This window comes from Oreochromis niloticus, linkage group LG23 (genome assembly GCF_001858045.2).
Source record: "Oreochromis niloticus isolate F11D_XX linkage group LG23, O_niloticus_UMD_NMBU, whole genome shotgun sequence".
In the NCBI taxonomy this organism is placed as follows: domain Eukaryota; kingdom Metazoa; phylum Chordata; class Actinopteri; order Cichliformes; family Cichlidae; genus Oreochromis; species Oreochromis niloticus.
The window spans coordinates 24,648,242-24,660,883 of NC_031986.2; the positions used below are offsets into that span (position 1 = coordinate 24,648,242).

At 41.4% G+C, this 12,642-nt stretch overlaps 1 protein-coding gene across 1 annotated transcript; it reads right to left on the reverse strand.

Annotated features, from left to right (window-relative positions):
- Positions 1 to 245: 245 nt before the first annotated feature.
- LOC100709201 (inhibin beta B chain) lies at positions 246 to 12,208 on the reverse strand. Its single transcript, XM_019352244.2, has 2 exons — positions 11,007 to 12,208; positions 246 to 5,281 (listed from the first exon to the last, which is right to left on the reverse strand). Exons 1-2 carry the CDS (start codon positions 11,404 to 11,406, stop codon positions 4,506 to 4,508), a joined length of 1,176 nt encoding a protein of 391 aa, XP_019207789.1. The 5' UTR covers positions 11,407 to 12,208; the 3' UTR covers positions 246 to 4,505.
- Positions 12,209 to 12,642: the final 434 nt, after the last annotated feature.

The following is a 12,642-nucleotide window of genomic DNA, read 5'->3' on the forward strand; positions in this document are numbered from 1 at the left end:
AGATGATTGGCAGTCAGCTGGGAAAACCCCTCAGGCATCATCATCTCTCCTTATAATGACAAGTATGGGAATTTTTGTGAGACATTTAGGGGCACCTCCCACATCACGGAAGGCAGATATGTGTCATTACATAGGGGCAAACATGGCAACCATCCAACTTAATTGCACCTTGAGGTTTTTCAGAAGAAGATGTCACGTCAGCCGTCAATGTTAAATACCTGGAAGTGCTCACAACAACAAACCCAAACAATCTGTAATAAGAACTTTATTTTTCAACAATAACAAAGAACGAAATATTTCAAAAGCATATTCATATGTTACATCGACTGTACAGAGACTGGATGGTGTGGGCTTTACTCTAAATGGAAGGATGCTAACAAAACGAGGAAACTAGGAATATTTAAGTCATCTGATGAAAAAATATGAAATATTCCATGTCTAGGTACAAAATAGAAAAAGGATTAAGCAGATTATGGACTGATACTATACCCTGATACAGTGTTTAGGCCTCTTAACTGTCACAACATCATTTACAAACAAAACATGACAACATTGCCATCTTTCAATAGCTAAACCTCTTGGCCTCTTTGGTTCCATGATTAGGTATAATACATTTGAACAGAATTCAATTTTGCTTCTATAAAAATAACTTTTATTTTTTCAATGTCAGTTACTATTCATTTTTTTATGACTAGTCACACAACTCCTCAGTGCAAATACTCTAAGAACCATTCGCTTTGAAGAATAAGCAAAAGATTACAGTGGCAGGTGAGCCTGGGGTTGGGCATCAGGCAGGAGGCTGGAGAAAACACGAGATAATGAGCAGTATCAAGTCTCAGGTATTTCTCTTTACCCAGCGAATAAGAGAAAAATGTGTAACGAGCTTGTGAAATAACAGGTCGCTGAAGCATTTAACCTGAAAATATCAAAGTGACTGAGGCCTGAAAGTGTGTCTCAAAGTGTGTTATGGTGCCAAACAGGCCGCGATGGGAACTCCGCTGGGATGCATTCATTTAAAAATCACTATTCGTGCATCGCATTTGGGTCAAAGTTAGCCCCAGTTAGCCTCTTTTTACATTTCAGATGATTATTTTTCTAATGCAAGTAAAACCTTTTTAGATTAAAGAGAAGAAAAAACTCCAACAGATTATTGAATTGAGCTGGTATAGCAATGTACGGATGACATTGAAACAAACTTGTACATTATATGTGCAGTTGTAGAACGAATGTTGGTGCTGTTTGGAACCACTGATTCATATTTTACATGCAAAATAAACAGTGTGCTGTATCAGTAAAACCTGCATCTATGCAGAAGTGGACCTTTTACGTCAATACAACAAGATTAATGTGCCCATTACTCCCTTCCAATATTATTTTTGAGCCAACAGCAACACATCAATTGACACCAAACTCTAAAAAGTTATATTGGTGGAAGGAGTACCAGGGGGTCCTTGGACAGTTTTCTCCATCGTAAGAACCCCTGGACTTGAAGATATATTAGCTTAAGCTGCTGTGTTGGTTCAATTTTACTGTGCAACATATTCAATATTTAGCCAACCAAATCTCAAAAAATTGCAAGAGTAAATACATTTATTAAAATAAAATTCCAAACATTGGTTTTACTCGATACACACACCACAAAGCAGTCAGCAACAGCTGACTAGTGCCCATGCTACATTATTGTTTGGTCTGTTCTTGCTGTTGGCAAAGTGATACACTTCATCACTCTGAGAAAATGTATTAACATACAGTAATTAGCCTATTTTTGTGGGTACTCTGTAACGCTCAGGTCCTTCGCTGCTATATAAGTGTCATTTTAGGTAGGTGGTTGCCGGGCAGCATGACAGAGTCATTAAAATGTTGAAGTTTTGTGGCTACAAATTATGTTAATGTTGAGAAATAAAAATATGCAATGCTTTTAAAAGCATTTATAGGTGCATATATTCTAAAAATTGGGCATTTTCACATGTTGATAGGTTGTTGCTAGGCAACATAATAACATCATAATATCTGTGTATATATATATACATATATGGACCTTCAGGCATCTAAGCTATATCAGTGTACAAAGTTTGGTTGCTCACCTCCCGGTCATGTTGAAGGAGTTTCCAGACAAAAACAAATACACAGAGATTTGGTGTGTGCATTTTTAGGTTTGAGTATACTGAATAAGTCAAACTGTTGCCCTGCTTTTGTTGTTGTTGTTGTTGTTTCTTTAACTATAAATCAAAGAAAAATAAATAGTGTTTCCTTCTCAAAAGAGAAGGAATTTTTTTTCATCAGAGCCTCCCACCTGAAGCCCAACTGCCTGCCACGCTTACTTCAAGTATTGGTGATAGTTTGTCACTAGAGCTTAAGTTCATCTTGTCTGATATATGGGTAAATACTATACATTGCATAGCTCATGCGGCACTTATTTATTTTAGAAGGACTGTGGGCGTTGATGTGCCACGTAGGGCTCATTAAAGGCATTTGAATCTGCAAGTGCTATCAAAGTGTGCGTCAGGAAGTGCAAAGTTGCACCTTCTCTTAACTGAGCAATATGGCAACTTTTCACTTTCACTGACGTAAATAAGAGTTACATTAAATGTATTTTAATAAGGAAGGGGTCAAACCTTCCATTTCAAGGAGAAGCTGCAGGAAAGTGAAGGAAATATCTTGCTTGTGAGGTCATTCCTGATATTCATCCCATCATCTTCATTGTTGATTATATGCTGGAAAGGAATATTTGTTTGACTGGCACCTTAATGAGAAGGTTGGTTAGTCAACTAAAAGGATTTTCTTTTACTTCAGTGATACAAATACCAAGAAGAAAGGGTCGACGTTTTCACCCTAACAGGAATATCTTGAATAGGTCACAAAACAAACTAACGTGGAATTTCTGAAGCTTCAGATGGTAAATCAAAGCTCATAGTTACTGACCTTCTGATCGACAGATTTCTCTGGAGGCAATAGTTTGGCACATTCCTGAGTGCAAAAGTAAGATAGTCTCCTTAAAGATGGGTTTATTACTTTCAGTAGTACAAATTTTAAGAAGGAAGCATAGAAGCTTGGTTGACTAAGCCAAAACCTCTGGGAAAACCAAATATTATATCATAGAATCTCTGGAACTTTAGTTGGTAAATGGGATCTCATTATACATTGACTGGATGGGCTATTGCCCAAGTGTCAGATATAAATATTTTTATTGGGGCAAAATGTGACCCATACTTTGATGAGAATTTAAGGTGGATTCCTGAAAGATGGGGTTTATTACCTTTAACGGTACATATTCCCCCAAAAAAGAGTAGAATTTGGTTGAGCTGCTAGTTTATGTTGTACAGATTCTGCTGGTGATGAAAATTTCAACTACAGAATGTATTTTTTAAGTTCAGAGCTTCAAAACCCAAAAAGAAAGGGAAGGCATTTGGTTGACTCAATCAAAGTCTTTAGAAGAGGTCAAAAATTAAGTTTGCATAAACGTATGACACTTTGAGTGTTACTTAAGTGCTAATTAAGTATAAACATTAATTAGACAAGCTACTAACCCATTTCTTTTTTATCTACAGATTCTACTGGGTAAAATAATTTTCAAATCAAAATGTTTGATCAGCACTAAAGATGATGGAAAACTGCGAAGAAATGCATATCAGAAACATGGCCTCTAAACAGATATTCCATTGAATATCAGTTGTGACATCTCACAAGAGTTCTACCTTTATTTTGGATAATTATTGAATGGTTTTGGAGTAATAAAAACTTTGTTAAAAAGGTTACTGGAATATAGAATATGTTTCCATTCATTTCAAAAATCTGTTTCTGGAATTTGCGAGTCTTATTGTGGAACAAACTTTTATCAAGGCCAGAAGTGCCAGAAGTGCTGTACGGTCCAAGCCAGAAGTGCTGTATGTTGGTGTAGCTTGAGTGGTGTGAAGACATTTTCAGTGTTTGTCCAAAGTATTCTTGAAAGAGGCATAGCAGAATCACCCCCCAACCTTCATTGTTACTCATGTAAAGCTCCTTTTACCTCCTCTGGAGACAGCATTTTAACATTCAAGGTTGGGTTTATGTTCTACTCATGAAGAGTTTCAAGTGGCACCTACGCTAAATACTTGAGTGATAGCAGAAAATGACATCAGATGATGCTGCTTTGTAAAGGCTAGTAGGTTAAGTAAGTCTTGCACAATTTAGCAAACCAGATCCTCATTATCTTAGAGATAATTAATGAAGAACTTCCGATATTGATTGTTTTCCAAGTGGATTTTTAAAGATTTGGAAGAGAACTCTTCATTTCTGTCTGCAGGAGACTAAGTCTTCAACCACATATTATGAATATATCAACAAACATAAATATATATACAAGTTTTTGTGCAGGAATATATGAGGGTGTGTAGATATGTGTGGATGAGGTTGTGCGTGCACGTTTTTTCCGTCGTCCATAAATATTCTTATATTTAATTTTTTTGTAATATTGTGAATCTGTTTAGTTCTTCAGTTCCACTTTAAGTAAACAGGAAAAAACATACTCAAGCACAGCCACACTCGTCCACGATCATGTTTGGAACGTCGCGCTTGACGATGTTGTATTCGTCGTCAAAGTAGAGCATGGACATGGTACTAAGCTTTGTGGGGATGCAGCAGGAATTCATGGAGCCCGGACTCATCCCCCGCAAGCGGTACTGGTTCACCACTGCTGTGTGAAAGGATGAAGCTGAACCGGGGACACCGGCCATGTAAGCCGGACAATTCCCCTCACAGTAGTTCCCGTAGTAGCCTGACGGTGCAATGATCCAGTCGCTCCAACCGATGAGTCGGAAGTCTATGTAGAATTGCTGCCGGCAGCACAGGTTGCTGCTGCCGTCACACTCCAGACCTCGCTTCCGGATCCGGTGTTTGCTGTCAGCCTGCCTCGCCTGTACCACCAGGAAGGGCCGGTGGGACTCATCATTGACATTGAGCAAAATGGGCAAGACACCCTCTGCCTCACAGCCCTCACAGCGGATATCCAGGTTCTGTCGCCTGTCACCTTTCTCGAACACCAACCGGACAGCATCAGTCAGCATAAAGGTGTGCCAGCCACTGCGTTTCAGCTCCACTCGTTTTTCCACCAGGTTCCATTTGCTGCCAAGGCCAGGCTCCTGGTAGTACACCTTCACCGTAACCTTCCGCCTGGCACGCACCTCCAAAGGTGCCGGCAGCACCTTAAAGTAGAGCCATAGGGTGGCTTGCGCCACATACAGGTTCTGGTTCCCCTCGCTGGAGATCAGGAAAAACAGGCTGGACTGGGATGTCACCAGATCATCTAAGGAGCAAAAACACATCAGAGGTATTAACAATGATGTCAAGTAACTGTTCAGAATACGCCATCTGGAAAGACCACTGACGACTGAAAATAAAGTGACAACCAGCTCATGGGTAAATGTTTATATTAAGATATAACTCTTTTGCCCCATAAAGGCAACATCTGATGACCTCCCTTGTACCCTTAATGATCAGTTTTGACACTTCAGTATATATCAATAAAGAAGCACGAGAATAGGTTCTGGGTTTTTCCAAGGTTAGCCCTAGTAAGCTGTATAGGCAGATAACTTCTGATAAACTTCTGAAGCAGTCCTGAAGATGACAGAAGCTGCTCAGTTCAGAAAAGAGAAACAAGTGTTTCCCCTGGATAACAAGTATTATCCAAGGGGAAAAGAGTTAGGGTAAGTAGCACAGATAATTCGGACTGTGACTGGAATGGTCTAGATATAGAAAGGAGAGGGATAAGTTAGTTTGGGACCTAAAAAAGCACCTCACAAAAGCAAAGGCTGAAAATAAAATCATATGTTACTAATTTAGAAAATAAAATCATATGAAGCCTGACTGTCCTTACAATGAGGCCTGAGAGAGCAATACACGTCTATGAAGCCTCAGGAGACACAAGAAAGACTATCTCCATGGCATTAGCTTATTCTCAGAGACTGTGCAGACACTGCACATGGACACAGGTTTAAGGACTATTAGCTCATTTGAAGAACTGCGACTGAGAAATACAAATCCTCAAATCCCCTCAAACCCAGTGATACCTCTAGACAGATTAATACCACCGTGTTGCCCTTAGAAGTATTCCAAGTACTTAAACTACAACAAAATGCCAAGATTGTTTGGTCTGGGCTGCTTTGTATGGATTGCAATCCATCTCATTTATTTCTCTTGTGGGATTTATTCTGCAAGCAAGTTTGCCCATTAACGAAGGATAAAGTTTTGATCTGGAGCAGAGACGTGTAAATATCCTTTAAGTACTCTTGAGTAATTGATGGTGGAGTGAAACAGTACTCCACACTCTCACGACTAGAAGAAACGGTCTAATCAATCTACTGTGTTTTACATTTTTGGGTCATTTATCTTGAGATGCTTATGAAGCTTTCAGTGGCTGTTTCAAACCTAGAACTTGCAGCTTTGCTTTTATTTTAAATGCCCCAATGAGAAGCTGATTGACGGATGTCAGGTGAAGAAGCTTAGTGCCATTAATCAGGTCTGAACCTCCTGAACTCTGAGTGCAGCTGACCAGGATGAATTGAGACTGACAGCATTTAGGAGGCCACAGACTTCAGTGAATGAACCTCGAGAGCTTTAACCAGAAAAAAATAGAAGACCAACCAAATACCATGAAAGCTTCCCTGAACTGGATACAAGGCTTGTGGGTACACAAAACATAAATCTGAAACAGTGTCAAAGATGTTCTAACTCTACAAGCTTCGCCTCATCCATCTTGAGGCAAGGATATCTCTGAGTCAGCAACTTGGCTGTTACATCAAACACTGCCCACAGATTAGACTGCTGCTGTCACCATAAAAATCAAGGATGATAAAAGTGAAGTTTCTACAAAAGGATAACAAAGGTTAAGTTGAGCTCCAGGCGCAGATTTCACAGGTGGTGCATGTTCGTCTGTCACCACATATTCTATCAAGATGCTAAAACCCTCGGCTTGCTCACTTATTCTAAACTGTAGAGATCAAAGCGACAGCTAAAATGCCTGTGATGCAGATATAAACAAGCACTCAGTGGCAGGAGGGGTCTGAAGGGGCTGGCGTTGGTTTGGGGATGAGATCTACAAGCATTGTTAGATGAGCCAGCTGCGTTGTCTTTGATGGGACCGAGGAAGTCGTGGATTCTTCTGGACAAGATAAACCCAGAGATTAAAGGACTCTGGTATCAATACCAAGCTCGGCTTGATGGTAAATGCTTTGAAAGTGTCCAAACAGACTTATTTTAATAAACTGCTCATCATGCGCTGGAAAAGAAAGACGGCAACTGGCTCGGTGTTACATCTGGCAAATATTTATCATTTATTTATCTTACTTTCTCTGTGGTCAGAGCCACAAATGTTTAGTCAGGATTAAGAGACAGATGAATAAACCATGCTGTGATGTGGCAGTGGCCCAACTGTGCAAATTTCCAAAAAGAATTTCTAATGCGGTAACTAAAACTTCAATTCAAGCTAAAATAAGCCGACGTGACGGCATGTAACCACTTTCATTTGAATTCACTTATCTGCTGTTTTCCTGTCAAACATTTGTTGACACTGGACATTTTCTGAATGGTCTTTCATTTGAAATCTGCGGCTACAAGAAATGCTGACCCGCTTGTGGTTATGAGATCAGTGGCGCCAAAATGAAAAGAGGAAGATAAGTAAATCATATTCTTGGCGTCAAAGTGGTCAAACAACAGAGGTCTGTTAAAACTCAGTTACTTCTCCTTTTTTTAAAACAATGAATGACCCTTTGTGATTTATTATATAAAAATACTAAATGATCCAGATCCTAAAGTAGAAATTTTGAGCTTGTGCTTTTTCTGGAAACTCGTGTGTTTCAGCAACATGAAGTTTGTGCTTTAACAAAATTACACAAAATAAGATGTTGAAGGTTGATTACAAAATATTTTACTCCAAATATGTAAAAATGAGAAAAACATGGGCAAAAATGCACCATCCAGTACAGCAATTTTATTCATGTTTGAGGGGAAAAACTGTCAAATAAACACTATTTTACACATTGCTATTTTATGGAGGTCATTTGATATGATCCTCAGGTCCTCATAATGTACTAAAATGACCATCAGGCAAGACTTTTTGGTGCTAAATGTGTCAGAATTGAATTGAGTAGATGGGAAGGTAACATCTTGTATTTTGTAGCATGTGGTTAGAAATGCAACTCTATGTCTGCCACCAGCCTGAGGACTAGAACCGGCCCACAGACCATCTAAATCTACTAACAATGTCCTGAAAACAACCCATGAAAAACCAACCACAGACAGCATTGTGCCAAAGAATCTTAAAGCAAATGACTGCAGAGTCTCAACTGCCATTTACTTCAGTTCAATTCAAACCAGATTTATTCATATAGAACAAAATCGCAGCAGCAGTCACTTTAAGGCATTTTATATTGTAAGGTAAAGGCTCTACAGTATTGTAGAGAAACCCCAACAATGTGACGACCCACAGAGAAGAAACACTTGGTGACAGTGGGAAGGAAAAACTCCCCTTATGGGATTTCCAGGCTCAGGGAGGGGCAGCCGTCTCCCACGACCAGGTGGAGGTGAGGGGAGGAAAACAGGACTTGATTCCAGTCCAGCCTGTTTTATCACTAACCTGTTCAGTCATGCACGTCATCCAAATGGCAATATGTGAGATAATTTAAATGCTCATGCAGCATTTTGGAGAATGTTTTTGTTAGCGTTATTTGCTTGTGCAGTGAACAACTATTTGGTCTTTTGCTTTTTCTAAGTCAATATGACCTTCTAGAGTCGCCAACCCCTCCTCTGGTTGGATGTTAAGAGGTTAACAGTGACTAGGTTGCAAGAGTAGGAGCTGAGTTTGTTTTTTATTTTATACACATGCAGAAGAAAAACTTTAAAACTTCCATAAAGTAGAAGATGTTGAACTTCAAACAAAGTCTTTTTGGTGTTTTTCTGTTAAAAGCTTTTTTATTTGGGTGAATATTAACCTTTACCTTTACCCCAGTGACCTGGTGGACATAAAGAAGTGCAAATCTGTACTACAAAGTTGCCCCGAGATCCAACCATCAAGCTTAAGAGGTACATTGGTGCACCTGCAGGGGCAGCTATTGATTTTTACAGGACCCCTTGTTTCTGAGAGTGACCCAAATGTCAGCAGTGAGCTCATAAATACAGCAGCAAGTGAAGGCATCGCCACTAACCGAGCTCACACTCACAGAAAGTTAGCCTGAAAGTCAGAATCCAAACTGTGTGTCACTGTGACGCAGCAGCTAACAAACCAGCACCATGCACTCGGGTCCCTGTGTTTTTAGAGGCTGCAGTTAGATCTCACACACACACACACACACACACGGAATGATTTTTAATGGGGTGCCAGGCTGCAGGATTCAGCCCGTCAATCTGCATTCAGGCTGCACGACAACCAGCACAAAAGCTCTGACCTTATACTGAGAAGACTGATTCAACACAGGCCTGCTGTGTCACACACACACACATATAAACACACAGTATCCTGGATGCAGACACATGTGCATGCAGGCACTCACAGAAAAGCTGGACAAAAGCTCAAATCCTCCAAAACAGGCAGGGATAAATGACACTCAAACACATGATATAATCAATACACACACACACACACAGACACATGCACACAAACACAGAGACACTCTGAGTGGTGACTTGTTGATGTAGAAAGCAGATGTTTTGGAGAAGCGATGGCGAGCGCGCTGAGAGACACACGTGGGCGAAGCAGGTGGTGTCGTTGATCATTTTCAGCCCTGCTCCTTTCAAATAAAGCAAAACTGTTCCTGTGGGCCTTGTCGTCGTGCCATTTCCCCGCTGGCAGCCGCTCAGCGCCGCTCAATGCCAGCCAACTGGCAAGCGGGTGACGCCGAGGTGGAAGGTCTGCAACACAGCGGCCACAGAGAGAAACATCTGAGAGCATAAAAGCCTCTCAGCGGGGAGTGAAACCTCCGCCGACACCGAGCAGAGTTTACACTTGGTTTATTTTTTACAGGGAAGTGAATACAGCACTCAGATTTGGATTGTCCCCACTTTCTGTCACTCACATGAACGCAACAGCCACCAAACTCCATTCAAAATGTGCCTGATTTGTAATTTATCTGCCTAAAGAATCACAAAACTTTACTTAAAGTGTGCAGAAAATGCATGAAATGAGTTTTTAGATCTGGCAAAACCAGCATTTCTTTTGGTTTACTTTGAGACTGTCTACAGTGGAAACAGCCAACATGTGATGACAGCTTAACTGGGGTCAAAAACAGTCCCAAACTATCCCCAGGGGTTGATTCTAGAAAGAAATCAAGCTTCCCGATTCACAGAACAACTTCAGGTAGCAGCTACAGCTGGCCCCTCTGCTTTTATTTTGGCGGGGTTTTCAGGTCCTAGCACCAACATCTGTTCAACATCAGCATGTTCTCTGGGTTGTTTCTCACTCAGTCAGTATATAAAGACACACGCACACTTTAAACACACACACAGAGCAGCAGAGTTGGAGGAAGTTCAGTGTGTGTGTGTGTGTGTGTGTGTGTCTCCTGATCCTCTCTGCATACATCAAATATCAGCTCACATCCTGAATTTTAGGAGAACAAGTGTCCTGCCTCCTTTATATAAACCTGCAGCCATAAAGGTTCATCAAAATCTATTTTTTAAAGGTTTTTAAAACTTGGTGCTTTTTGTTGATAAATTTCTGCTATTTTCACACCTGCGTACTTTTAAAAAGTGTTAAAAAGAGTTAGTTTTTATAGGGAAATGTTTTAGTTTTAGGGTTAAAATCACGTTTTGTGTCATCTTTAAAAAAAAAACGTGTTGGATTTCACCTTGAACTTATTTTCTGCATAGAAACAAAAGCACAGATCCACCTCGGAGAGAAAAATCAAAGTGTTCTCTTTTTTCATAACTAAATAAAACAGGTGATCTAATTGGTTTTAATTAGTTTCAATTAAAAAAAAAATTTAAAAAAGCAAAAAAAACGACTTTATGATGAGAACAGTGAGGCGTGAGTGACTCCTCACCTTTCTCCGCGAAGCTGATGATCTCCGAGCTCTCCTCCAGCACCTCGTTGCTCATCGGATGCCCGTCCAGGTTGGGGATCTCCACCCTCCCGTCCTCTCGCAGCTTCCCGGCGTGCAGCTTCCGCAGGGCTGTCACCATGGCCGCCTTGGGGACCGGGTGCGTGATGTTGGGCCTCTCCCGCATCTGCAACCTGCTTAAGATGTGCCTCTTCACCGCCTCTAAGAAGTCCCCGTCGAGCCGCCCGGACTCCGGCTCCTCCGGCCGAGCGCCGGCGCCGCAGGACGCGCAGGTGTCCCGGGACGCCGTGCGCGCCTCCGCCTCAGTCCCAGGCGCAGCGGTGCAGCGGATGGAGAGGACGCAAGCCACGAGGAGTGCCAGTCTGAGGAGACAGCTACTCATTTTCTGTCTGAGGAGGAGCAGAAAAAACTTTTCTCCCTCTTTTTTTTTGTCACAGTTCAGATCATAAAGTTCAAAAAGGAAGACTGAAACGCGCTCCTTAAGCGCAGAGCAGCCTCCGCGCGTAACGGCAGCCCGCTCGGCTCTGATCACTGGGAGGTGTGTGCGCAGGAGACCTTTCTATCACATCGCTACCAGCAGCCTGTCATCAGTGCGGAGCTCAGTCCTCGGTAATCCGTTTATTTGGGGCAGTTTTTTTGTTTGTTTGTTTGTTTGTTTGTTTTTTTGGAGCTTCACCCGAAAAGCATCACGGTAATCAGCATCAGCCCCGCAGGAAGTTCCACGTATTCCACAGAGAGCGGAGAAGACGCGCAGAGTCCTCCACGAGCATCTTCAAAGTTCAGTCCGTCAGCATCACCATCATCATCATCCTCACTGTCTACATGCAGCCCTGCTCGTGACCCCCGCTGTGCTGCTGCTGCCGGAGTGCCGACGCGCAATTAAGAAGATTAAAAAGAGGAAGAGGAAGATGAGAGTGAGGCGTGCCAGTGAGCGCACCGAGCAGCGTTTCCATTCTGCCGTGTGAGCTTGCAGTCACCCAAAAGTTCTTATATACAGGAGAGGGGGTTGGGATGGGGGATCGTGTGGGCGGGGCTAATGAGGAGTCAGAGAAGCGCCAGGGGTGCTCACTGCTGAAAAACTCCCTGTGGGGAAATTAGCCCTAAAGGGAGGCAGACTCTAAAAACCCGAGCTGTTTACAGGTTTACACCACCCCTCTGCCCTCCTCCGCCCACAGAAAGCCACAGGATTCCTCGGTTGCTGAAGTAATCTGATTACCTGAAACAGCTGTGGGAAGGGCTGAATTGTGCAGAATTCTGAAGAAATGTGCTCTACATATGCCAAAAACTAAAAAAAAAAAAAAAAAAAAAAAAGCAGCTGAAGTTTATGGTGCTCACTTTATTTGATGTAAATGTAATAAAATGTAACAAAAATGTAAATGATGTATAATAAACTTATTGCACCTTACAAAAGGTGAGTTACAGTAAATTTGCTTAATGAGGAGATATCACATCAAGTTACAGTAGAGCAAAAGAAAATCTCAGCTACACTCAGTTTAGCCACTTTTATGTTTTATAAACATCGATTATTTCTATTCTATTTTTAGAACATTTTTGATATTTATATTATGTGTTTAAAAAATCTATTTTGTCACCATCGCGTGGCCCATACGCCACACAT